The sequence below is a fragment of the Squalius cephalus genome (assembly GCF_949319135.1).
Source record: "Squalius cephalus genome assembly, chromosome: 2".
NCBI classification, from domain to species: Eukaryota; Metazoa; Chordata; class Actinopteri; order Cypriniformes; family Leuciscidae; genus Squalius; species Squalius cephalus.
In genome coordinates this window covers 49,326,751-49,353,473 of record NC_137123.1, presented here as the reverse complement: position 1 = coordinate 49,353,473, position 26,723 = coordinate 49,326,751, and the positions used below count along the sequence as shown (strand labels likewise).

Genomic DNA, 26,723 nt, shown 5'->3' with positions numbered 1-26,723 from the left:
TCTGTCTGTCTCTCACACACACTCACTCACACACACAGCACTTACAGTGGATGTATCTCCATAGCGCTGGTTCTGTTCACATCTGTCTGCGTCTCTCCATCTCTGTTCGGGCTCTGTCGTTTAAACCCCCGCCGTGTCCCGTTCACAGAACCGAGCCGAACCGGGCTGGACTGAGTCCCGGTGTGCGGGTCCAGCTCCGCAAACGCAAATGAAAATCGGCCTCAGAAACGGTGTCAGTGTGACTGACGTGTCCGGATAATGAGAGGCAGACAGGTCCGTTGTGTGGGTGAAGACAGGACACATCCAGAGACTGAGACGCTATATCTCACATACAAAAACAAGAGTGAAGGAAAGAATGACACTCTCCTTCGGCGAAACACAAAAAGCACGAGCGGCCCCACAGCGGCGCCTATTGCTGGAAGACCTCAATGTGCGTTTGGTAATAACAGAGAATGTCTAATATCTCTGAGACCATTATTGTTTTGAGTCCGAGTAATGGCATCGTGTTCCTAATTATTTTATGTGGTTAAAATTCATATAAAATGTCATAACATTAATATACGTACACCAATGTTCCAAAATTCAAGATTTTTAATGTTTTGAAAGAAGCCATTATGCTCAACAATGCCGAACAAGGCTCAACAAAATACAGTAAAACTGTACTATTGTAAAATATTATAAAAACAACAATTTTCTAATTTTAATATATTTGAAAGTGCAATTCCTGTGATGCTAAAGTTGAATTTTCAGTAAGTAAATGTTTTTATTATTATGAAAACGTTTCTCTATTTTGACGTTATATTATATTAATATATTTGTTTTGTTTTTTACAATACTGTTCAAAATGTTGTGGTCAGTGAGGTTTTTATATGAGAAACTAATACTTTCATTCAGCAAGGACATTAAATCGATCAAATGTGACAGTAGTGAGATTTATAATATTACAAAAGTTTTCCATTCCAAATAAATGCTGTTCTTTTGAACTTTCTATTCATCAAAGAATCCTGAAAAAATATCACAGTTTCCACAAAAATATTAAGCAGCACAACGGTCATTACTCCAGTCTTCAGTGTCACATGATCCTTCAGAAATCATTCTAATACGCTAATTTGGTGCTTTAAAACATTTCTTATTATTAGCAATGCTGAAAACCGTTGTGCTGCTTAATATGTATATAAGATATATAACGTCAAAATAGAGAAATGCTTTCATAATAAAAATATTTACTTGTCTTAGTCAATATCAGTGCCCCACCCTTTAACATCACACTTTCATAAAATGATTTTAATGATTTTTATATTATGAATGAAGTCTAGTGTAACTAGTTGACACACTTTACTCCAGTCAGTATTTCTCAGTATTTTTGAACATTAATTTTAGTATATGGACATACCTTAAAGTCTTGAGAATTAAACATTCCACTTGTTGCACAAGGGCAAGATAAGAGTTAAATCTTAATGTTGTTCTTTTGTGACAACCTCACAAATATTATGCATAAAATGCCCCCACTATCTGACAGGTATCAATGAAATACAACCCTGGGCTCTGTAAACAGCAGAGAAGAATCTGACCACAGACCACACGTGTTAGCCAATCAGAAAACACAGAGGCGGCTCTCAGCCAATGGCATGAGTTTTGGGCGGGGCATCATGTTTGTCAAAATAGTGTCAACATTTTTTGCCATTTCTTCTTCTCCGAGATGCTTTGTACACAACATTAAAATGATTAAAGTAGAGAAACGAGACATGAGATTTCATTGCTACAGTGTTTATTTTCCTTCAGTCATTTGTAGCTGAATTGTGTCCAATAAACAGAATAGGTCTCTGAAATCTTTAACAAAATATAACCAATATTTACAGTAGTTGTATTAAAAATACAAAAGTAGTTACAGACTTTGCCAGATGTCTTTGTAAAAGACGTAGAAATACATGTGATTCTTATAGATTTGGCTGGGTAGAAACACAAGGAGCTAAAAGCGATACATTTGAAATCATGACATTCTATATAAAATATATTGTAACTATTTACTGACCATATCATGACCAACTAACATCTAAGCAACAACTATAATTTATATTTTCTTGACTACTATCTCTTGCTTCTGAAAATTTGTGCAACAATTCATGATTTGTGCCATACACTTTGACAGCCAGAAACAATGACACCGACAGATAAAATTAAATAAAAATACAAAACATTAAAATCTTTTCAAACAGAATCTTGTGGGCACATTTGGAAAGTTTTTAGGGTCACGATCAAATGCGAAAAGGCATGTTTAAAATGATCATATACTCGTGAGTAACATTAAACACTGATATTGAGGTCTGTGAGAGGCAGCTGCTCAGTCTTTTCTTTCTGTCTTCAAGTGTCCGAAGAGAGCTACATCTCCTGTGGTTGATTTGAACTCTCTCTCTCTCTCTCTCTCTCTCACACACACACACACACACACACACACACACACACACAGTTTCTGTAACACGTTACAATCTAAAGTAACATGGCAGATTAAAACTTCAGATGAAATGGCATAATACTGGTTTCCATGGTTTTGTAACACTGAGATTGCATTATGTGCAACACCTCTCATCATTCTGTACTTAAAACAAGACTACGTTCTTCATTTTATTACACAACAATCGGTTTGTTCATTCTTGTCTTTGTTTTGCAGAACTTATGTTAAAAGTGCCAACATTTTCTCTGCTCCTTTCTTCTTTCACAGTGATCTCCATTAAGGTCCTAAATGCTTTGCTATATTTCAATCCAGGGCCAAGGTTGTGAAACACTGGGGGTAGAGATATTATAAGGGGCCCTTATTACACTGCAGATATTTGCTCATTTTCTGTAGAGAGAAAAAACAAAAAAGAGAGATTGAATTATAATATCCAAATATTTAAAAATAGAAAAAAAAATAACAGGCTGACATATTGTGCTTCATGACCAAAACATGATTTTCACATTTAAATGTACAATTACCAATATGGCATAACTGCTTTTTAAGAGCGTGTATCAGACGACAACAATAAAATCATATTATGAATGAGAATTTTTTATTTATTTTCTATGCAAATTTTTTTGCTGTGTAACTGTTAACCATTAAAGTCCTAGAACATTTTTGAAACACCTGACTTGAACCATTCTAGTAGTCAGCATCAAGTGCCATATATCATTTTAAACAGAAGATCTAGCTCATTTAAAGCCACAATTTTACATTTTGTCTGAGAATGGATGAATTTACCAGAATTAAGAAAAACGGCAGCAAAATCTTTTTCTTTTTTAGTGAACTCCCTGAAGAACCTCCTGAAGTTTGTATTTTTTTCTTAAGAAAGTTTACATTATACATATACACACACACTCTGGATATAAAATTCAATCTGAACATGAACAAATGCAAATACTGCAGCAAGTAGTGAAAACAACTGAGAATTGTCTTGTTAAAAAAATAAATAAAATACAAAGTGCAATGGATTTTCACAAACTCTATAAGAAGTATTTACATAAACTAAATGGTTCTCTTGGCTGCGGCAGTTATCTCCGTCAGAATCGAATCCACCGGGACACTGTGTAGAGACTCATTTGAAAACATTAAATTTCAATGCCTCATCCGATGTGTACTGCTTGTTTTATATGCGTTATTGGTTTGTGTTATGCCAAATTTACGCTTTGTCAGAGTACTCATGCAAATCTGTTAATTTTGTGTTTGTTCTCATGCATGCACATAACTACTTTCACTTTGTGTTCCTTTAAATTTCCAAAGAAACATGCTAACTGGTGGTTCAAAATACCAAAACCTATGTTTACTGGTCGAGTAGATGACAGTCTCAACCAATCTGGGGAAGGGGCTGGGACTAAGCATCAACAATAGTTCCTGTTTGGCTCAGAGGAAAAAAAAACGCATGGGTTTCTTTGACGAATCAATGCTGTTTAAAACTTGATGTTGTAATCACGTTCACTACGGAGCCTCAGAATGTCCAACTGAGACAAATGTGATACCTCTGAAAAGCCGAGAATCTTTACGAGACTTTTTAAAGCATACAGATTGGATTAGCGCTTCAAAAGTTGTTAAAAGTACAATAGTTATTTTTAGCCAAGGACGGCTGTCTCTGTCTTTAAGGGTTAAGCTACACATTTCTTTTTTGGCTGTTATTTAATTTTAAAGTTAAAAAATTATCCAAGAAATAAATGTCCAAATCAATGTCTATGGTCTAGCAGGTTTTAACAGTTAGTTCTGGTCTTCCTATTAAATGTTTTTGCTGATATTTTTGTAGTGATTACTCCATAATCAAATACTCACCATCCGGTTGTGGTCGTCGTGGTGACTGGCAGTATGCTGGTAATCTACTCGATGGGTGCACTGGAGGAGGATCACATGACCTTTTAAGGAATCGAGACCTCTGCAGAGCGGCTGTGTAGTCTGGCGGGCGTCGCCCATGAGCATGACTGTGGCTGTCTGCCTCAGCCAATGACAGAGCAGTATAACCAGGTGGTGTGGGCGGCGGCTCTCTAAAACGTCCCTCCCTCCGACTCGCAGTATTCTTGTTTGCATTTGGAGTCTCATCTTTTCCACCTCTTCTTTTTATCGTTCCGGTGTCGCCTTCCAATTCATCACCCCAGTAACCGGTAGGTGTGGTCACGTGACTACGCCCCATCCCTTCTGACAGCGTCTCCCAGCTGCGGTTGTCATAATAACCCACACGCTGTGGAATGCTCTGGATGTTGTCATGGGAACCACTGGAGCAGGACGTCCAGCTGCCACGGCCACTGTCTGCTGCATCCAACGACGCACGGTCACACTGATCCTGAGTCAAGGAGTAGGACCTGAGAGACAGAAATACAGAAAGACTTTAAAAAGTTACTAGACCAATTGACATCCAGAAAAAAAAAAGAAAAAAAAAATTTAACTTTTGGGGTAATTGTGTGTAAACCTCTTACCCCAGGCTTATTTGGTCAGGCTCTGCTTTACGCGAGTTGAGTGGGTGTGCAAGTGTATGGGGTTGAGCATGTGTGTGGTCATCAACCATGATGAGATCAGAGGAGGAGGAGCTTAACAGACTCAACTGATCTGATGTTTCACTCACCACTAACTGTGGGGCTATGAGAAAAACACATGCATAAATAAGCAAACAACAATAAATAAATCAGAGAATATCTCACGCTTTAGAGGTGTGAATCTTTGGGTTGGGTTGATCTTGAACTGTTTCAATTTATAAGTAATTGCTTTTCAAACCAAAAGGTGATTTTTTTTTATCTATTAAACATATGAACAGGGGTTAATTTCTTGGATTAATAAAAAAATATTTATTTCTTAAGTTAACCATCACTTCTTACATTATCTTTATCTACATAATGTCATGATGAAGACAGGTGTAATGGCTGATGAAAATTCAGCTTTGCATCACAGAAATACATTATATTTTAAAGTATAATAAAATAAAAAGCCATTATTTTAAATTGTAATAATATTTCACAATATTTCTGTTTTATTCCTGTATTTTTGATCAAATAAAAGGCAGGCTTCAAGAGCATAAGAGACATCTTTCAAAAACATTTAAAATAGTTATGTTTCCAAACGTTTGGCCAGTAACACACTCTCACCGGGCACTTTATTAGGTACACCTGTTCAACTGCTTGTTAATACAAATATCTAATCAGCCAATCACATGGCAAAAAGTCAAGATCATCTGCTGAAGTTCAATCTGAGCATCAGAATGGGATAGAAAGGTGATTTAAGTGACTTTGATTGTGGCATGGTTGCTGGTGCCAGACAGGCTGGTCTAAGTATTTCAGAAACTGCTGATCTACTGGGATTTTCATTCACAACCATCCCTAGGGTTTACAGAGAATGGTGCGAGAAAGAGAAAATATCCAGTGAGCGGCAGTTCTGTGGGCGAAAATGCCTTGTTGATGCCAGAGGAGAATCGCCATACTGGTACAAGCTGACAGTAACTCAAATAACTACCTGATAAAACTGAGGTATGCAGAAGAGCAACTTTGGGATGTGGTGAAACGGGAGATTCGCATCATGGATGCGCAGCCAAAAAATCTGAAACAACTGCCTAATGCAATCTTGTCAATATGCCAGCAGTGCTTTATTGAATTGAATCAATACACATAACTACATACCTTTTCTAGGTGTATTGTACGGTGAGGTATGTGGAGAGGAGAGTAGAGAGGAAGCATTTGATTGGCTGTCCTCAGGTGGTTTTCGTTGTCTGTCCCTCCCCTTTTCTGACAGAGACAAAATCTTATGGAGAGACTGAGGAGACTGGGCACCTACAGACACAAAAAACGCCATCTCAATGCAAACAAGACTTACAAGTCACCAGCAGAGGGCGCTCCAATAATACCAGAACTCAGCTCATTTGTATAGGTACAACAGAGAAAGGTCTTACCAAATGGTGGCAACTCTTTGTCAAGTGATTTCTTGGGACCATGACTTCCATTTGTTTGCTGCGGAGTGGTGCTTCTCTGACCGACAGGAGAGGCATCCAATCGCCTCCTCTCACCTGAGTTCTTCAGTACTGAAACCACAAGTACACACAAACAAGTTTAGCCGGCCCATTATATAAAAATGAAATGTATAAATGTTTTAATTATTTTTTTATCAAACAGAACAAAATTAAGTCTCAGATATAAATTTATTATGCAAAAAACAAAAACAAAAAAAAAACCTTTATGTGGTTTTTCAATTGCAGGTCAATCATATAACAATTTTTTCTCTAAGAATAGTCAATTTCATTACTATGTTATTGTGTCACATTATGGTATTCAAGGACATTTGAGAACATAAAAGAAAATTATTCATGCATGACTTAATAAACTGAGCCGATCAATGCAAAAATACATGCATGAGAGATAGGCACTATAAAGTAATCTACTGATCTAACGCACAACTAGCAATAATCAATTATTTTTATCTTAACCATTCATAATACTCAATGAAATCAGGAAGTCAGTGTTATCGTGTTCTTTAAAAGGTGCGTGCCAACTCACTCGAGCTGTTGGCGGGCTCACATTGCATGGAGAGTTCATGGAGCGTGTCTTCATTGCTCTCATGTGACTGCGTGTCCAGATACTGCCGCACACGTCTGCTCATCATCTCCACCTCGTAGAGTTTCTTAGCACTGAGAAAAGAGCTGCGCCTCCCTTTCCTCTTCCCGCCCATCGTTCCGATGTCAGAGAGAGAAGAGCTGCTCACCTGGCTTAGAGACCTAAACACATAAGAACAAAAGACACAATGGATGTTAACGACAACAGGTCAACACAAACTAACAGAGGAAGTTAGCAAGACAACTAGATCAATCAGCCAGAGAATCATGCTGGGAAATTAATATGGCCCTTTTTAACATGCACAAAGAAGAGAATTTAGATGCTACAGGTTAATAAAATATTTACATGTCTAGAAGTAGGGATGAGCATGAGTAATCAACTAGTCAAGTACTCATACTTCAACTAACCAGTCAACTAGTAAAATAATACCAATCAAATTACTCACAAATTTACATGCTTTCGCACTTACTTGCCTAAGGCAACAGGGTTATTATCGATAACTAAAATTAACAACAACAAAAAAAAGTTTAATAACTGAAAAAGCTGAAATAAAATAAAATCTAATATTAAATGAAAACTTGGCATTGGCATCTAAATGAAATTATTTTAAGTTGAAGCACTAAAATTGGTAATAAACTGGAAATTAAAAACTAAAACTGAAACAAATAAATAAAACCTAAACTGTAATAGACAAAAGCACATAAAACATACTAAAAAATGTAACTAAAATTTAAAAAGAAAAATGAAAATAAAAAAAGCTAATTCCAAATATTAATAAAAACTGTGTTAGTATATAAATACTAGTTAAATAACATTGGCACCAATGACATTTTTTCCTACTGAATACAACTCTACTAACGGTTAAGTACCACCAAATGTTATTTTGAATTCATAATGAAAATGCATGATAGAATGGTATTTCATTGTCCCTGCTACCTCTAAAAGGCTAAGATATTTATCTTCTGATTTATTTTTAATACCTCCTTTAGTAGTCTTTTTATATAAACAGAGAGACACGCATTTTCTACGCAAGCCGCAGGTGAGTGCAAATATTTTTTTATGATTGTTTTTATATCTTGATGTTTTCATTAATGCATATTGGTTTTAAAAGTAAAGCATTTAATCTAGTATTGATTGTACAACATTACTGAACAAAACAAAAAACATTTTAGTACTCGACTTCAGTATTACTTAATGCCCACTCCAACTCAATTAGCAGACATACATTTATACAACCATATAAATTATGGTAGGAAAACATTGATAAGAAAAATCCATGCCCTTCCAGAGAATGAAAATTAGCATATGAGATTTTACAAACACAGTGCAACTAAAGCTAGGCTATTCAAAGAAATGTTAGTGTGGTTTAGTACACAACACAGCAAAAACAATGACAGTTAACAGAAAAGGTGAAGGAAACAAAGAGAAAGACGGTACCAGTCCCACTTACCCAAGACTCCTCCACTTTTTCTTCCTAAAACACAGACCAGTGAAGAGCCGAAGAACAAGAAAATTAAGAGATCAAGAAAAAGGAGACAAAAAGACACTAGTGCTTAGACAGTGAAGCCCATAGAGCAAAGGCCCAAAAAACAAGAAGTCCAGTAAGACACCAAGCACACAAATGACTGCCAGCACAATCTATCAGCAATGGATATATGCCCCACTGTGTTCAATACCTAGTGAGCTGCCCATGTCGATACGACTACCGATTTCTTGTCATCATGATCGGCCGATACCAATCCCAATCAATCAAGCTTTACATAAGTGATATATAAGCTCTCAGTTGAGTGTCACTGTTAACCCCTTACACCACATGTGTCAAACTCCAGTCCTGGAGGGCCACTGTCCTGCAGAGTTTATCTCCAACCAGCTCCAAAAACACCTGCCTGGAAGTTTCTAGTAATCCTGAAGACCTTGATTAGCTGGATCAGGTGTGTTTAATTAGGGTTGAAGCTAAACTCTGCAGGGTTGTGGCCCTCCAGGAACTGAGTTTGACACCCCTGCCTTACACCATGTAAGTGGCATATTTAAAAGTAATGGCTTATAACTCTACAAACAAGGTATCATCAGGTACATGGTCTCATTTGGTAAAATTTTGGAGCAAATAGATTTTGATGATGTTTGGACACTTGGACCTTATGTTACAACACTGCTGGGAAAACCTCTCTGCACATTGTCCCTGCCTACCATACCCAAGATCCAGTTGGGTTCATTGGTTGAACTTTCAAATGAAGTTGGAAAACTGCGTCATGAATGCAATATGATCACATCCCGGAAGTCCTATAGCTTTAGCCAAGCAGCATGTCACGTAACTCCGTGAATATTTTTTACACATTTTGTTATATTGTGTGGGCTCGTTTAAATCAAGACAACCTGGTGCAAATAAAGATGTACCGGCCAAATTTAGTGATTACCGATCGAGTCACAGAATGTGGTTATCAGCCGATACCGATCTGAGGATGATCGATCGGAGCATCCATAATTTTGAGGCATCATAAGTAGGTATCTTAATTACACTGCCCTAAAACATGAATGTTTCATGTAGACAGCAAACCCACAATGCTGACAGGAACTCGTATTTAAAAACTGGACAATAATATTTCAGTTTAATAAAAAAACAGATTATTTTTAAATCGGCCACTGATGAAGTTCCATTTCCTGTGCAGGTAGCAATGCAGCTCAGTAAGTTTTGAAAAAGAGCTAGAGTGTCTGTGTAATTATGTTTTTATCCTAAGGTTTAATTGATGTCATGTGTTTGTGTGTATGAAATATCATCGCAAAAATATCATATGAAATAATTGTGCACTTTGTGAGTGGGTGTACCTAGTCTTAAAAAGCAATGCAGGGTCCATAGTGATGGAAGCCATTCGAACAACGTGTCGGATCTCTCGTGCAATCATCCTCAACTTCTCAAAATTCACCAGACCATCCACCTTAGAGTTGTTGCCTATAAGCACATGTTTGACACAGGTTCAAAGATTTTTAATTAAAATTTTTTTTTTAAACCAAACTCAATTTTTAGGCAACAGAAACAGAAAAACACAAGTTACCCTCATGGAGGAAGGTGAGGTCTTTCTTAATGACAGGAAACAGAGGGATGACTGGCGGCTGCAGATTGTGTTTGTTGAGGAGGTTGCGGTATTTGGCCATGTTGCGAGAAGGGTCGAAAACATCCTGTAATTCTGCCAAAAGCTTCTCGTATTTTCCAGGCAATCGTTCCCACGTAGATCGCAACCGAGAGACAGGTGCTAGATTGAACCCACTGCAAAATACACACAGACACACTTTAGAGATTGTATAATGGAGAGGAGACAGACTATTACCAGCATTAACATCAACAAACTTGACACATTTTTGCAAGAAACAAAAGCACACTGACATGTTTATATGGCAAGAAGCATGGAATGGCAAATTTAAACAGATCCCGTTCTATGTTGAATCAGTTATATTTTATTGCAGAAAATTTAATGGATTAAATTAAACGTTTTGGCAGTGCTGGTTTTCCTTTAATTTTCTGTGAAAATTATAGATAAGATTAAGTAATAGTATATAATAATAATAATAATAATAATAATAATTTAGTATAATAAATATAATATTGTTTATAATAATTTATATTTATATAACGTATTTTATATAATAATCATATTTTAACATTTATTATTATTAATAATATTATTATGTAAACGGTAACACTTTACAATAAGGTTTCATTAGTTAACATTAATTAAAATGATCTAGAATGAACAATGCTTCTACAAAATGTATTAATGTTAATTTCAACATTTACAAATACATTATTAAAATCAAAAGTTGTATAACATTAGTTAATGCACTGTGAACTAAAATGAACAAACAATGAACAGTTGTATTTTTATTAACTAACTTTAACAGATTAATAAATACTGTAACAAATGTATTGCTCATTGTTAGTTATGTTACATTAACTAATGTTAACAAATGAGACCTTGTTGTAAAGTGTTACTATGTAAACTAACCTGGGAATGTAAACTACAGCCCCAGCAACACGATGCATCCAAACATGACTGCATCATGATGATACTACTTGGTATCATACCATGAAACCTAATCACGGTATCATGACAACACTAATAGACACAAACTAAAGTGCTCGTTTGATAATGATCATTTCCTAGAAATCAAGTCTACCTGATGATGGCAAACATGGAGTTGAAGTTCTTGCAGTCACGGCAGTGAAGAGCAATCTTTATAAAGTGCTTGATGATCTTCACTCTTTTGGCTTGGTTGGTTTCCTGTACAATCTCTGTGGCGACCCAGAAAGTCTCCTGGTTCACAAGATACTCAAAGTTGCGCAAGTTGGTGGGAGGATCTTGTGGGTGGAGCTTGAAGAGGTCACTTATGTAATCCGTCGGTTCAATGCTGGAGAAGAGCAGATAGTTGCGTGCTGACAGCTGATTGGCTATCTCCATGGAGCTTAAGGACAGCAGAGGGACCACAGATTCTCGCTGCATCTCCTGAGCTTCCACATCTGAACACAGTGTCTCCGTCTCAGTGTTGTTCTTCAGATAGTACCTGACAAGGAAGCAGCAAAAAACAGCCATCACATATTAAAATAAATCACTAAGTAGTCCATTCGAATTCTCAAATTCAGCTTAAGACCAAACCTAGCACTCAGCTGTATCCTGTCAGCCAGTTTAGAGAGTTGATCAGGAAGCCGCCTCTGTTTGATAACGCCCTCCTGTGTGACTGACACCTCACAAAGTGAATAGGCCTCGGGACTTGTGGTCAAGCCAAACTCTCGCATTGCCTGATTGGCTGCTTCTCTCGCTGTGGTGTCCCTATTGATCAGCAAGAAACGACTTTGTTGGTCTGCCTTGAAAACACGCAGCACCTGGTCTTGCAATTCTGCGAATGAAAAAGTTTAACAAAGCATAAAATAAACGTATATAGGTTTATAAAGTGAATGCAAACCTCAACCAGAACGAAGTTTCAAACATTCCCGCATAGCACAGATTACATGCAACTTCTAGAACTATATTAGCTAAATGGACGAGGTAGATATAACATTCAAGTGAAAAGAGATGATAGGAACCCTAACAACAAAGACAAAAAGGTTAACTGGAGATCCAGATCAAGCAGAAGTCAGATGAGGCATCTTGGCACTAATGAAAATAAAAGATGTACAAACATATAAGCTGTACAGCATCTTGTAGAGCAAAGTAGAGGCGACAAAGAAGAGCTGTCAAAAGTACATGTTCTTCAGTAACGTCAATTTTAAAATAGAAAAGGTAATACCAGTCCTTTAGCGTATTCGTTTTTGCAGGATATTTTAGGTTTATGTCATTTACAAGTGTGCATGTCTGTAAACAAGGTGTCAGAAATGCTAAGAAGAGCTGTCAAAAGTACATGTTCTTCAGTAACGTCAATTTTAAAATAGAAAAGGTAATACCAGTCCTTTAGCGTATTCGTTTTTGCAGGATATTTTAGGTTTATGTCATTTACAAGTGTGCATGTCTGTAAACAAGGTGTCAGAAATGCTACATGCATGCTTACAACATTTTTTTTTTCTGTGATACTTCTTGTAGGACTTTACTCTTACAATCAGTGGTTTTGATGACCACTTTGATTTTGAGTGATCTAGTAAGATCTGCTGTGGTGTGGTGATCACAGACAACCATTGGTTTACCTCAAACCACTAGACTCAACCACATAGAGATATGTAGTGTACCTTTGTTAATGTAAGTTGGTAAAATGTAAGTAATAAAAAATTGATCTAAATGCAGCTAATTAGATCTACTAATATATATAAAAAACGTTTGTATCATTAAATTATATTGTTTTTTTTTTGTTTTTTACAATTTTCTTGAATTACTTCAGAACTTGAAGTGCCTAATTGAAAATGTAATCTATGCTTACTTTATTCAGAAATACTGCAAGACAATGCTAAACATAAACAGCAGCTACAGAAAAAGACACAAATCGGTAAGAGTGGTGTATCAATTAAAGTTTTAAAAAAGAAAATAAATGGTAACTTAACTACTGGACTTGGCCCAGTGGCAAGTTTTTCAGATGGCACAAAGTGTACGTGTCTACACAGACAGGACACTGAAATAAACCAGAGACAATGTAATAAAGTGTGGATATAGTTCCACAGCCTTAAGGCACATTTAATTTAACCTAGAGCGTGAGTCAGGCTTGCCAGATGACCGGAAAAACACAGTATATTAGCAAAAACATAGCAACAGTGCTGTTACACACATTTTTTACTTTCAAGAAAACATGAACTTCCTCTAAGTCTGTTTTTATCCACAAGTGACAGATTACCCATGGTGATGCCATCAGCGTGAAAAACTTGCCACTGACTCAAGTTTACAAAACTAAATCATATCTGTAAAAGAACGATTACTATAAAGGGATAAAAAGATCAGCATACCAGAGAGAAGAAAAGACAGTCAACTAGAGAAAACTGTACAACAGATTTTGAGAGAGAGATAGACAGGCAATTACGTGAGACAGGTTTCTATGAAGAAGAACAGTTATCTAGAGGAGACGAGTGGAACCATACACGTCAGGTGTCTAAAGGACGAGCAGAACCGCAGTAGTGCACAAATACTCACGAGTGAATCCAGATGCTGTGAGCAAGGAGAAGGTAGCGGGATCATTAGTAAATCGCACAGATATAACAAAAGTAAAGCAGGAACACAAAAAGAATTTTTGAAATTGAAATAAAAAGTGTCCATGTAAACATAGACATCGCGACAACTGACAGGATCAAAAACAGGCAGCGGAGCTTGAAAAGTGCAAGCGTCCTGTGGGTCTCCACAAAGAGAAGCCCGCGGAGGTTAGCGCGGCTGATCATAGGATAGGCCTACATGTGGATCATCATCGCATCCTTAATGCATTATTTTTGACAGACCAAATAAATAATATATATTTAAATTATTTATTTATGATCTAATAATAATATAATTATAATGAACAATTATAATAATATATAACTATTTACTACAATTGCATTTTATAATTTTATTACATTATCATCTTGTGCACACTAATTTTTAATTATTCATCTGAGTATTCTGTATCCATTTACCTGGTGGCTGTGAACTGTAGTCGATAATGCGTTGTTGGCCTTGGGCCAAGTCAGGGTTACTGGATGAGAGATTTCCGCTGCCTGGCATAGTGGCCGGAGCCTGTTTGTTCTGCCGTAATCCCACAATGCTGTCATCCTGAGTCTGCCCTAACCCGAGGTCACTACACAACAAAGGCATAATGACTCAGCATGACTTAGTAAAAATTAACATTCATCTATCAGAATTTACCACATAAACCACAAGGGGTTGATGTGAAATATTGCTTAAAATCCCATTAATGAAATATGGCAAGATTTGTACTCTTTGAGGACTTTAAAGTCAGCAATAGTGTGAGAAGAAGAGTGTGCGCTTGTATACCTGTAAGGTTTCTGAGGTAGGATGCTCATGCGCGTCTTGTCTAGAATCTTCATCAGTTTGTTTCGACCGCCCACTGTATGTGCTTTGACCTTCTTGCTGACCTTTTCTTGACCTATTACATCAGATCCAGCCCCAAGTTCAGGTATAGAATAACGGATATTTTTCTTTCCGTCACCAATCTTTGGAAGATGAGGAACGCCGTTTTTCCTTTCCTCTGCCACCCTGGCCACCAACTCCTTGAAGACTGAAAAGAGTGAAAATGAATAAAGATAAGAAAAGAAAAAAAAACTGAGATGTTGAATTCAGCAGTCTGTGTGTGTTGAGGATGTATCCTGGAGGGAATCTCACCCAGGAGGTTGGTTTTGACACTCATACAGAGCTGTATGTTGTTCTTGAGAATTTCAGTGGCTTTGGACAACTGCACATTCTCAAACGTCTGACCGTTCACCTCTAATATCTGCACATGGGTATATAAAAAAAAAAAAAAGTGTTAAAGAAAATTCTTCAGTGTCTTGTTGCATCACGCTGAGGTTTGAAAGATGTTACCTGGTCTCCACGTTTAAGCCCCGCCTCCTCTGCTTTGCTGCCGACTTCTACGCTACTGATAAAGAGGCGCGTCCCACGTTCAGCTCCTCCAATAAGTGTGAAGGGGAGGGGCATCTCTCGAGCGGTTCTTGTTATAGTAATCACTCTGGGTTTGGCTTTAGCAGCACAAGCTATGTTGAGTAGCCGCAACTGTCCTGTCATTTTCTGCTCAGATAAATACAGTTAATAAGAATGCTTGTCTGATAATGTGATAATGATTCATTAAAATATAGACTATTGAGATACTTATGAGCAATGCTTGCATGCTGTACACACCTCTTTTTCCAGATCGCTCTGGAACTCCTCCAAAAAATTGGTCATATCAGGGTCTCCTTCAAAGTCACTAAAGTGATTGTTAACCCATAACAATACAACTCGGGTTACCTGAGTAGAAGAGAGAGTGAAGACCTGTGAGTTCAGTCCCACTGAAGCTTAATGTGTGCGTGTTTCTTTAGAAAAGGTTGATTTAGTCACGCTACCTTGTCCCGTAAACTGGGGTCATTAAACCAGTCCAGAAGTCTCTGTCCCAAAATCAGAGGACTGGGCAAGAAGGTACGATAGGTCAACAGGAAGTCTTCAATATATGTGGGGTCCACGACTGAATGATCCTCCACTAAGTGCTGCATGAGCCTCTCAGCAGTACCCTAAAATGCGTACATTAGAATTTTTTCTTTTAAATTACCACATTTAAAACACCCTTTTAAAATATTTTCTGGTAAAAGTACACACACAACACATTTTAAATCGGATATTAATTGGTTAAATGGTCTGACAAAATAAATAAACCCTATACACTACTGATCAAATGTCTGGGGTCAGTGAAAATGTATGTTTTTGAAAGTCTCTTATGCTCACCAAGGCTGCATTTATTTGATAAAACTATATTAAAACTGTAATATTATGAAATAGTATTACAAATGAACTTTACTGTTTTATAATGTAATATATTTGAAAATGTATTTAAAATGTAGGCAACACTTTAGTTTAGGGTCCAATTCTCACTATAAACTAGTTGCTTATTAGCATGCATATTACTAGGATATTGTCTGTTTATTAGTACTTATAAAGAACATATTAATGCCTTATTCTGCATGACCATATTCTACATCCTTTAATCCTACCCAATACCTAAACTTAACAACTACCTTACTAACTATTAATAAGCAGTAATTAGGAGTTTGAGGAAAACATTGTAGTTAATAGCTAGTTAAAGGTGAGAATTGGACCCTAATCTAAAGAGTGACCAAAATGTATTTCTGTGATGGCAAAGTTGAATTTTCAGCAGCCATTACTCCACTTTTCAGTCTCACATGATCCTGCTGATTTCAAGCTCAAGATTTGGTGCTTTCTTATCATCACAGTTGAAAATGGTTGTGCCGTTTAATTTTCTTGGATACCAGTATATTTTTTTAAGGATTATTTGATAAATAGAAAGTTAAAAAGAACAGCATTTATTTTAAATATAAAAGTCTTTACTGTCACTTTTTATCAGTTTAATGCATCCTTGGTGAATAAAACTATACATTTTATACATCTTTAAATTCTCAAAGCTATGTTGCACTACTTCCATTCACATAATATAAAAGCTCAGAGATTAAATCTGCAGTCTGTAACTTTGGCGCTCTAGTGGTTAATAAACAGAACTGCATGTGTCTCACGGAAGAACACTGTAGCAGGAGCTACTTCTCTCCGTTTATATCTATGATGAGTCACACAGTTACTGGGCTACTCTGCAGTGGTAGGACCCAAACCAGTCTAAAATAGTCAGAATATAAAACACTTATTACAGGTGTACCGTAGTGATTCAGGATTAGACAAAAACACGGTTAGAAAATGGATTTATGATGTACTTGCTTATTATATTATGTTGAACACAGAAAAAGTTACATACTGCAGCTTTAAATTAGACCAGACTGTAAAGCTGAAATCTGATTTCTACGTAGAGCACCCTTTTTTTTTTTTTTTTTTTTTTTTTTAAGTCATTCAGATTTTTCCAAAAAAACGCTTACCTTGACAACAATGTGTCCCTTGCGGGTGCCCGTCCGGTCAAGTTCTCGGTGTTCTTTCACCATGACGATTTCTCCTTCCTCCTCCACTCGCTGTGTGTTCTGCTCAACCTGATTCAGAATGCAGCAGTAGTCCTGTTGGGCAATACAAACAAACTACACAGACACACACACACAGACAAATAATAATGTTAACTGGTGATTTTTTTGCATCACCATTTTATGGTGAAAATTTGCATTAAAAATAAAGCTTGAATAGGACTTTTACTTAATAGATGATAATCATCTTGAATAGGAAATATTTAAGTAAAAATGCATTTCTACACTAAATTTATTGACATTAATGAGCTGCTGGATATTCAACTTTAGTAGACACTCTTACCTGACAGTCGTCCACTTTGGTCCTCATGACTCCAGTCATCAGTTGTTTCTCCAAAGAAGGGGAGACGCCAAAACTTCCACCCATACACACACTCTCAGTGCGGCCATTCGGATAGATCACCTCTACTGCTCCATTCAGAATGACTGACCAAGAGTCCAGCTAAACACACACACACTTGCCTGTTATGAACTGGACACAAATGAGGAGATAAAATGCTGCAATGGGTCCAGTCTCACCTCTTCACCGTGGTTGAGCACGATGGTTCCAGCCCGTTCCACGACCGCAAACACCATGACAGCACAGAGTTCCCTCCGCACTGAAACGCTCAGACTGGCAAATGCAGGGAGCTGCTGCACAAACTCCAGCAACTGCTCTGTTTACGGAAAGAGAAGAAGAAAATGAAATGGAAAGTGAAAATGAAAATGAAAATGAAAGTGAAAATGTAGCATAGGGGATTTCCATCACTGAACAACCCAAACAACAGAGGTTTACCAATGTCATCATCTGTACGGTCCATCGGATCTTTCTCCAGACAGTCTCTCACAATATCTCGACTCATAAGAGGGTCCGTTCCCCTCCCTACGTCTTCATCATCATCATCTTCGTCTGAATCCACCGCTGTTTCAGGAAGCCCACTCAGATCCATGTCCCCACACTCACTTTCAGTGGCCTGTAAAAGAAACCGTGAGCTCAAATTGTTTGTTTCTTCACAAATTTTCAGCTAGCGATGTTCACAAACATTTGATTTGTGGTTTAACAGCTTTCTGCCCTTTGTGACCCATATTTCCAAATAAACAAAACGCATGAATATGCTTTGCTTGTGCATGTGTGTACAGGTAGAAATGTGTTGACACTTTGAGGTGACTGTGTTTGCGCATGCTGTGGATGTTTGTGTGTGCATGTGTAATGCTGATCTGTGGATCAAAAGGTGAGTACACTTGATGACTGACATGAATAGGTTATGGAGAGGTGACAGATGGACCAGAGAGGAGGAGGGGGAGGGTACTCTACAGAACAGGATTTAAATGCGTGTGAGTGTGTGTCCCAGATGTTCACAATAAATCTGTCAGGATGTGCTTCGGTTGTAGAGTGTGTAAGGAGATTGCTTTCTAAAGGGATAGAAACTGAGTCTTTTATCACCTGGTAAATATCTGATAGGCTGCTACTTCCCGAATCACTAGCGATGCTGGAACGTGATTGGCTGGAAGTCATATGGGAGTGGCAACTGTCAGAGGGGTGAAGCTTTGAGAAGTCGGCAGGAAGCTAAAAGAGAAACATATACAGTTACAAAATAAAAAACGAATATGATAAAAAAAAACTGATAAACTGATAACGAATAAATAAATTGTTTTAAAACATTATTATTATTATATAAAATACATTTAAAATACAGATTTTAGCTTAAAATGTATATAAGTGACATTTCATATTTCAGGTCCTGTGACTGGATTTCTTTTCAACACCTTTTAGCTTTTTTAAGTTTGTGTAACTGGTCCTCCAGTGACAAATACATTATTAAAAGTACAAATATTCCATGTAGATCTCAAATAATGTGATTAAAACTGCATGTATAATAATTAGAAAAAAAAATAAAATAAAAATAAAATAATATATATGTATATATATACATGGTTAACATAACATTTGGAACAATGTCTTGCATGCAAAATATTTTAAACAAAAAAACAAACAAACAACAATAAAAAAAATTAATATATATAATTATTATTAATAATATAATTTTTTTATTTTATTTTTTTTTTTTTAATATTTTGCATGCAAGACATTGTTCCAAATGTTATGTTAACCATGTATATGCATAAAGACAACACAGCAATTGTTTCCTGACAAAAGCTTGTGAGTATTTGTGCAAATATAGTGTTTTTCCCCCCAAGGATTAATTTTAAAACCCCTGCGTGATTGTCAGCACAATTACTCTTTAGATGATGTGTTCTCGCACGCAAACAAGTTCAGGTGAATGGTAGCGTTTTAAACATCTAATAATCCATCTACTGTGACTCATTTTAGTCATTGGTTGATGAAAATAAACACTCACTGAAGTATTATTGCAAGCAGTGAGGCACAAACCAATCATGAACACATCAGTCATTTATGATAACTGGAAACGAATTTTTAAAAAATATTTAAGAGAAACATAATTATATTCACTATAGTGTTTTTCATGACTTTTTAGTGTTTGCGCATGGGTCCTTAAATAATTTAATTGACTTATTCCAGGCCTTTCAATCACAACAAAAACAAACACACCTACAGCAAAAAAACTCCAATGATTCTAAATTCAGGGCATTTGTAGTGGACTAATGTATGGATAATGACTGAAGCTTTCATCAGATAATGAATCAAAATGATTATATTTGCTAATGCACAGACACCCCCCTCCCCAACACCCTACGGTAAAACACCCTGAGGCTTACTACAGTAAAGTTCATGTACTGGTGCCCTAGATCAGATGGCCTACATACAGTGACCCTATAACAAAAATCACATGTAGAATACATACACGCAACTCAAAAACTCAATAATGTGACCTCTCAAACAAATCAATTGTATATAACATATAAAATGATGTATTAAAACATAATGGGATGAAAACAGCTGCTAAAACATATCTAAAAAAGTATGTAAAAATACACATTCAAATTATATCACAACAAAACCAGAAAAAAAATATATGAAGATTTCAATTTAATTATTCATTCAAAATAAACATCAACACCTAAAACAGACCAACTCATTCAATTCAATACTCATAATTCTGTTCAATTCATAATATATTTGGTCTCTGTTTGTTCACTCAAATTAAATTTCTGCTTGTATACCGATAATGACAAAAATTTGTCCATCTATCAAAATCAATAAATAATGCTTCAGAAAATGTAGCAAGGCTAAACAAAGAATTCATGCATATGTATTTTTATTTAAAGAATTAACTAATACATGCTTGAGTTTAGCATGCATGTGCAAAAAATTGTTGTCCAAAGGCTTTTTGTTAGGCTTTTGAGAGCGTGTTTGCGTGTGAGAGAGATACTCACAGTCCTGGTCTCCTGTCCCCTGACTCCATAGCCATGAGACAGAACTATCTGTCTCATAGCCTTCAATACTAAATGTCCAACCATCCTCTGTGCATTTAAACTAACCTCTAAAACATTATCTGTCTAAAACATTATCTGACTAACTGTTCTAACTGCACCTACTTGATGTTTTTCTCCCCAGTGCGCACTCTCAGAGAGAGCATCCCTCTCTCTACTGAAATCTGCCCATCGCCACAGTAACAGACAGCACTCTGGCAGAGAGGGACAATTTCATCAGACCCTGCCCCTCTGTCCCATTCACACACACACCAACGCAAGATCATGGGATTATCGAGAGGCTGGTATTGTTTAAGTGGAGGGGAGGGGGTGGGGGATGGTTGACACCCACTGCCCCACTAAACCAGTCACCAGGGTCAACCCTGCAATGACTGGCAGCTCACTGAACAATCAGGATGGCACATATATCTGTCAAGAGCCCACCCCCTGTTGTCAATCATTACCAGTTCCATTATAAGACAGAGGATAGTAATAAAAACCTAATGCAGAGAGAGAGAGAGAGAGACTAAATGCTCAAAGTGCCACAGGGGAGAAACTGTGAGTGATTGAAAAGAAGATAGGGATGCTTTTACCCGATTAAACTTGCTAAGAATCTAGCCAAGACTATGGCTCTGTTCCAAAACCAAGTGATCTGTCTTGTTGTCTACATATGCTGCTGTCTTCTAATGCAGCACTCTATATAGAGTAACACTCTATATAGGCAGTAACTGTCTGACAAAGGCTGTTTCCACCTGGTATTAAGATGCGTTTTCAGAGATCCAATCACAGGTGTAAACAGGGTCAAAACGTGCTCCTCACGTAAGGTGCGTGGAAGACACCACTCATTGAGTTTGCTGCTTGTATGCTGCTAATAGCATAGCACACATAGATATTGGGTAAATAATGAATTTTTTTGCAAGCCTTTCAAAGTATACTCCATTGACCATGAGCGCGGATTAGCGGATGTGCAATACCTAATGGACCTTTGTTTTTGAGTCCTCAAATCACTCACACATGCCCTGTACATGCAAAAGTATGCACACCAAAGGCATGGCCGCATATCAGCGGACTATGCTAATAACAATTACAAAAATTGGGCGGCACACCAAAAGTGTGTGCAGATATAAGCGGACTGTGCTGATTACACAGGAAGTATACTTTCAGCTTAACTAGTCTCTAAACATGCATGCACGTGAAAACTGCAGTGTACTTTCTGTGCTACTATCAAATTAATGAGAATGATATGGTTTTCAAATTTGAGAACTTTCACCAATTTAACTATGTTGGAATAACATTAAAAGCGCCACAGTGTCAAAGTGTTTACACCTTTTGAGGGAATCAACCTATCATTGGTTTACTTAAGTTATTTCTGCATATAAAGCTCACAGGATAAAGTATTTAATAAACATGTGAAAGATTATTATTTGTTAGTACTAAAAGGTAAGTTACCTGGGATTTTGAGCATTCCTGCAGCAAAACAAAATTAAAAACACATTAATACACATTCCACATGTTAATTTAATACAAAATACAGTGACTTCACATATTTAAATGTTAAAGAATAACTCAAGATGAGTGATACAAGTAAGCTCCAACTTGTTAAGATGCACACACCGACTTGAAACCAAATAACGTGAAATAAAGAGTTAAGGTGAAGTCACATTTACCATTGTTTGGCAATTTGTGTAATTTGCTGACATTTCAATAGGAATTCACACGATCTGGAATTAGCTCGAGGGTGAAAAAGTTCCCCAAACAGATCAAGCTGCAGTGGGTTCAAGCTGATCACACAAATTCGCCACGTTGACCAACAGAAAGCTGCTTAGTTTGAAAGTGACTTCTGTGAAAGTGACTATTGCAAAAAATATTTTGCTAATGTGACCACACCTTAGAAGTTGCAACTATTTATATACTCATAATTTGATCAAAAGGGCAGATTTAAAGTGGTATATATATGTGTGTGAACGAACCGAGTGGTATCCTGGTGGCAGAGGGGGCTTGCTGACTGGATAATTATCAACCGTATCAATTATAGTCTGTCGTTCTCCACGCTGGTTTATCTTGCGGAATCTTCTCCTGGACTGTCGATGAGATACTTGTCTTTGAAAATACTCATCGTTGTCGTCCATGTAGTCCACCTGAGAGAGACAGAGAGTGGATGAGTGTATCCCCATCTAACTGATACATGGCTTATTGCACCCATACATATACTGTATAACTCACCACAATCATTTCTGAAGCCTCAAGGACGATACACTCACAACCACGACGTAAACTACCAGCAGAACGCTTACCAAAACTGAAATGAAACCGCACACGTCACACAAAACACTGAATAAGACACAGTGAGGAACCAATGGGGCACAAACCAACACTCATACCTGCTGCGGGGAAGAAACATAGACTCCTTAATAAAGACAGAGCCAGACAGGAGGATATACCAGCAGGTCCCAATGTCATCAGGACTATAACACACAAACAAATATGACAACATTACACACACATACGCACAAAAACTCAACATCTATTTTTAGTCCATTCTTACTATTATATTCCGGGTGGAGCAGTGACCTAACAACACACATGCCACGTTGGGCAAAGGAAACAAATGTGATGAATCATGCAAATGTGGGTGAATGTTTTTTGGTCAATTCAGTAGTTCTCAGAGCAAAGAGGCACCAGTGGTTTGCAAGTCTCACGTAGCCAGACTTTTTACTATCCGCATGAGGTCTTGTCCACTTTTAACAAACTCATCTTGCACTGTCTCCAATAGTGAATAGTGAACAATATAAAAAAAACTGTTTTACAAACAACACAGAGGACATTAGCTTAAATACGTAAGGACTGTGATCCGGATATATATTATCGTTGAAAAGTTTGAGATCAGTAAGATTTTATGTTTTCGACGCAACCATTTTATGCTCACCAGGGCTGCATTTAATTGTTCAAGAACATTGTGAAATATTATACCAATAGAAAATAACACTTTATTCCTGTAATTGGCAAAGCTACATTTTTAGCAGCAATTTCTCCAGTTTTCAGTGTCACATGATCCTTCAGAAATCTTTCTATTATGATTATTTGGTGCTCAAGAAACAACAAATATCTTATAACAGCATTACAGCATTTATTTATATATACTTTGATTGGCTGTGCGTTCAGATGTATGCATACACAAAGTGTTCGTGTCTGAAACTGAAGTATACTTTGGGCTAAAGTCGATTAAGTTGATGCACAGACTGTTGGTGGTCCTTGGGCATGCCAGACTGGTGGTTTTCAAACTATGCTGAGGGAAACCGTATGAGCCTACACATTTGCACAACACAATTCCCAAGTGAAAAGCAGCAAATGACTGATTTTGTATGTTTTGGAAAGCACAGACTTCGACAGCTTGGTTAATTCAGGCATTGCACCACAGTAAAGATGTAATGCAAATAAAACAGTTAGAAAAATGGGGGGTAAAAAGTACATAATGGGGAACGTTCCAGATTTTGTTGATCTAGCATGACTTCACTTTATATCCTTTATATTTACTTGAACAGTCAATATAATCAGGTAATGTTCATTAACAGCAATTCATTTGCAATAAAAGTAAATGTTAAGTGTGAACATGAAGTTTGTATTTTTGTTAAATCACAAATTATTCACAAGACCCTGTTTATTATAGAGCTCTAAAGATGTCAAAATCATCCTTAGTCATTTCTGGTTACGCGTTACTGATAATGCCAAAGAAGTGCACGTAAACAGTCCCTTTTTGACTCATCAACAGTTGAAAATAGATACTTCGCCATGCCAATGAAGTCGAAAGTTTAAATATAACAAGCCTTACAAACCCAAGATCAGCAAACTATTTTATCACACTAATCTCATGGCAACATGTATACTGTTTAAGTCCTGTGGTTTTACTTTTCAAACAGTGTGTATTTTAATGTTTATTGCCTGGCCCCGTGTGCTTCCAGTCACAAGTTCTGTATGTAATGTTTGTTTTTTTTAACTCAAAAATATATTCTGTGGTCACTGATATTGAGTCACTAATAATGTTGATGAGCTTAACTTGTAATGTACCCAAACATTGCTTTAATTACTTTAACAGTAACCCAAGCAAACAGGGGCTCCTGAACAGAATGTTTCATTTCAACAGGCAGAGTGTGTGTCTATATTCAAAAAGCCTTTAGAAGCTTAATCCCGTCTGTAGATGGACGTTACAGATTTAAATGAAGCGAGCACTAAACAGATGTCGGTGTGTGTTTGTGTCTGAGACAGAGGGAGAGTGAGCAGATGTGTGTGTGGACAAAATCATCCTCGTGACTTTGATGTAAACCTCTGATAAACTGACCTAGATAGAAATACATTTTCTGACAGCCCTTGTGAGAGTGTATCGAGTGTTTGTGTGTGTTTGGATACTCACTAGTATAAAACCTCATTAGCTTCATGCTGTTCATATCGAACTGTCTCACACATCAACCTGCAAATGAAATAAACAGTGTTAAGTACACTTACTCTGTGATATATAGGAATGAAAGTACCCTCACACACATAGACACAAACAGTGGTCTTGTACCGGAGCTGGTGTTCTCTCAAGTTGGACAGTGCTTCCATGCCATGGAGGTACGAGTAAACAATCTGCAGATCCTGCAAAACACATATCAGGTTACAACGCGCTGCTTTACATGACTCCACTTTCCATTAAAACAGTACAAATTGGTAATTGGTTATTTATCACAAAAATATAACACTTAGCTCTATAAATGCAACCCTATTATTACATGCTGGAGTCCTTAAAACTGTGACACCCAAGTCATTTAGACTCATACAGCACAGTGTGAGGACAAGTAAATAACCTTTTTCTACATTTTCCAACTTTTTACACAATTTTTTATCATTGACTGCATTTGTCCAGCTCAATAATTCAACCATTAAGTTATTGTAAGAAAAATATAATAATAATAATAATAATAATAATAATAATAATAATAATAATACATGAACATTTATGAATATTTATTTATTGAACATTTAATTAGTTTATTCTATGTTCATTACTTGTTAACAGGGCTGTAAAAATGGCAAACTTGGACAAAAATTAAAAAAAGTTTAGTTATATTGAGAATGACAATTTTGGCATTCCAGCAATAAACAAATGAACAAACACAACACATACATGTACACAAACATATTCATGTACCCTGATTAAACCCCTTACAAGTCATTTAAAACCTGCCTGCATGTACACCAAAGCACCAGTAGGAGGTGCCCTGTATATGGGAATATACACACAAATAATAAATACACACCATACACCAAACACACAACCTTCCTTAAGAACAATTTAGCTCCACCCATCCTGAGTTACGCAATCAGTGTTTAACAAGAATGGAATGTTTGCAAATACTCTATTCACTCCTTCACTTTCAGGTCTTTTTCCTCACTTCTGTTTTTTGTTCACTATACTTGTCATTATCCTGTTCCTCTTTTGATAAGACGAAAGACAATCTGGATGTATCTCACATTCTAAAACGCAAGTGCCTATCTTCCTGGAAATCACATACAGATATGTGAGACATGCCTGATTCCCCAAAATGCCATCATGTCAGGCAGCTCATTAATTGGCCCAAAAAACTGCTGAGCAAATCATAACAGCATTTATAGTAGAGCTGCATGATTCATGCATGATTAATTGCAAATCAATAAAAATTTTTTAGAAAGATCATGATTATCAAACGATTCTGAATAGACAACTAAAATAACATAACATAGGCCTATATAAATAACATAACCACACTGAGCTGAACTAAAAACTTTTATCCCAGTACTTCTGTGACAATTTGAATTACCGGTATTGTAACAGAAATAATGATACTGTGGTTGAAAAGACTGTTTGTGAAACCGTTTCATACTGATTGATAAACGCAGGTCTGAATGCTCACTGTTATCATACTTAACTTGTCAAAGATTTCATAGATATAGCCGAATAGCAGTCATTTAGAAATAAGATCGCGTGAGTGTTTGAATCGAGATTGTGATCTTTTAACTCTAATTTATAGCTAGCTACCTGAATAACACAACTTTTGGCTTAATGGCAAATATATTTAAGATGTGTACCACAACACATTGGTCAAGAATTTACATCTTTGTTCAGTGTTTCTGGTCGAATAGATCCGCTTCCTCAAACGTGTTTCTG

At 36.8% G+C, this 26,723-nt stretch overlaps 2 protein-coding genes across 4 annotated transcripts in view; both read right to left on the bottom strand.

The window, feature by feature from the left end:
* The window catches only part of klhl2 (kelch-like family member 2), a 22,758-nt gene extending 22,369 nt beyond the window's left edge, over positions 1-389 (bottom strand). The window contains exon 1 of the mRNA XM_079864779.1: positions 46-389. Coding sequence (XP_079720905.1) covers positions 46-62 — 17 coding nt within the window. The 5' untranslated portion in view covers positions 63-389. The remainder of the gene's footprint in view (positions 1-45) is intronic.
* Positions 390-1,747: 1,358 nt separating this feature from the next.
* Positions 1,748-26,723, bottom strand: part of rapgef2a (Rap guanine nucleotide exchange factor 2a) — a 41,592-nt gene continuing 16,616 nt past the window's right edge. The window contains exons 2-29 of one of the 3 annotated variants that reach the window (XM_079848423.1): positions 25,104-25,174; positions 24,951-25,007; positions 22,924-23,007; positions 22,766-22,841; positions 22,513-22,680; positions 21,992-22,009; positions 18,594-18,716; positions 17,946-18,123; positions 17,690-17,826; positions 17,454-17,612; positions 17,075-17,227; positions 15,545-15,709; positions 15,342-15,449; positions 15,027-15,230; positions 14,829-14,937; positions 14,481-14,724; positions 14,123-14,283; positions 11,694-11,934; positions 11,218-11,601; positions 10,098-10,309; positions 9,871-9,994; positions 8,498-8,521; positions 6,991-7,208; positions 6,390-6,518; positions 6,121-6,270; positions 4,930-5,089; positions 4,292-4,815; positions 1,748-2,839 (exon numbers count right to left, since the gene is read on the bottom strand). In XM_079848423.1, coding sequence (XP_079704549.1) covers positions 2,814-2,839; positions 4,292-4,815; positions 4,930-5,089; positions 6,121-6,270; positions 6,390-6,518; positions 6,991-7,208; positions 8,498-8,521; positions 9,871-9,994; positions 10,098-10,309; positions 11,218-11,601; positions 11,694-11,934; positions 14,123-14,283; positions 14,481-14,724; positions 14,829-14,937; positions 15,027-15,230; positions 15,342-15,449; positions 15,545-15,709; positions 17,075-17,227; positions 17,454-17,612; positions 17,690-17,826; positions 17,946-18,123; positions 18,594-18,716; positions 21,992-22,009; positions 22,513-22,680; positions 22,766-22,841; positions 22,924-23,007; positions 24,951-25,007; positions 25,104-25,174 — 4,407 coding nt within the window. In that variant the 3' untranslated portion in view covers positions 1,748-2,813. The remainder of the gene's footprint in view (positions 2,840-4,291; positions 4,816-4,929; positions 5,090-6,120; positions 6,271-6,389; positions 6,519-6,990; positions 7,209-8,497; positions 8,522-9,870; positions 9,995-10,097; positions 10,310-11,217; positions 11,602-11,693; positions 11,935-14,122; positions 14,284-14,480; positions 14,725-14,828; positions 14,938-15,026; positions 15,231-15,341; positions 15,450-15,544; positions 15,710-17,074; positions 17,228-17,453; positions 17,613-17,689; positions 17,827-17,945; positions 18,124-18,593; positions 18,717-21,991; positions 22,010-22,512; positions 22,681-22,765; positions 22,842-22,923; positions 23,008-24,950; positions 25,008-25,103; positions 25,175-26,723) is intronic. The other 2 variants (XM_079848424.1, XM_079848425.1) reach the window with 2 other exon arrangements.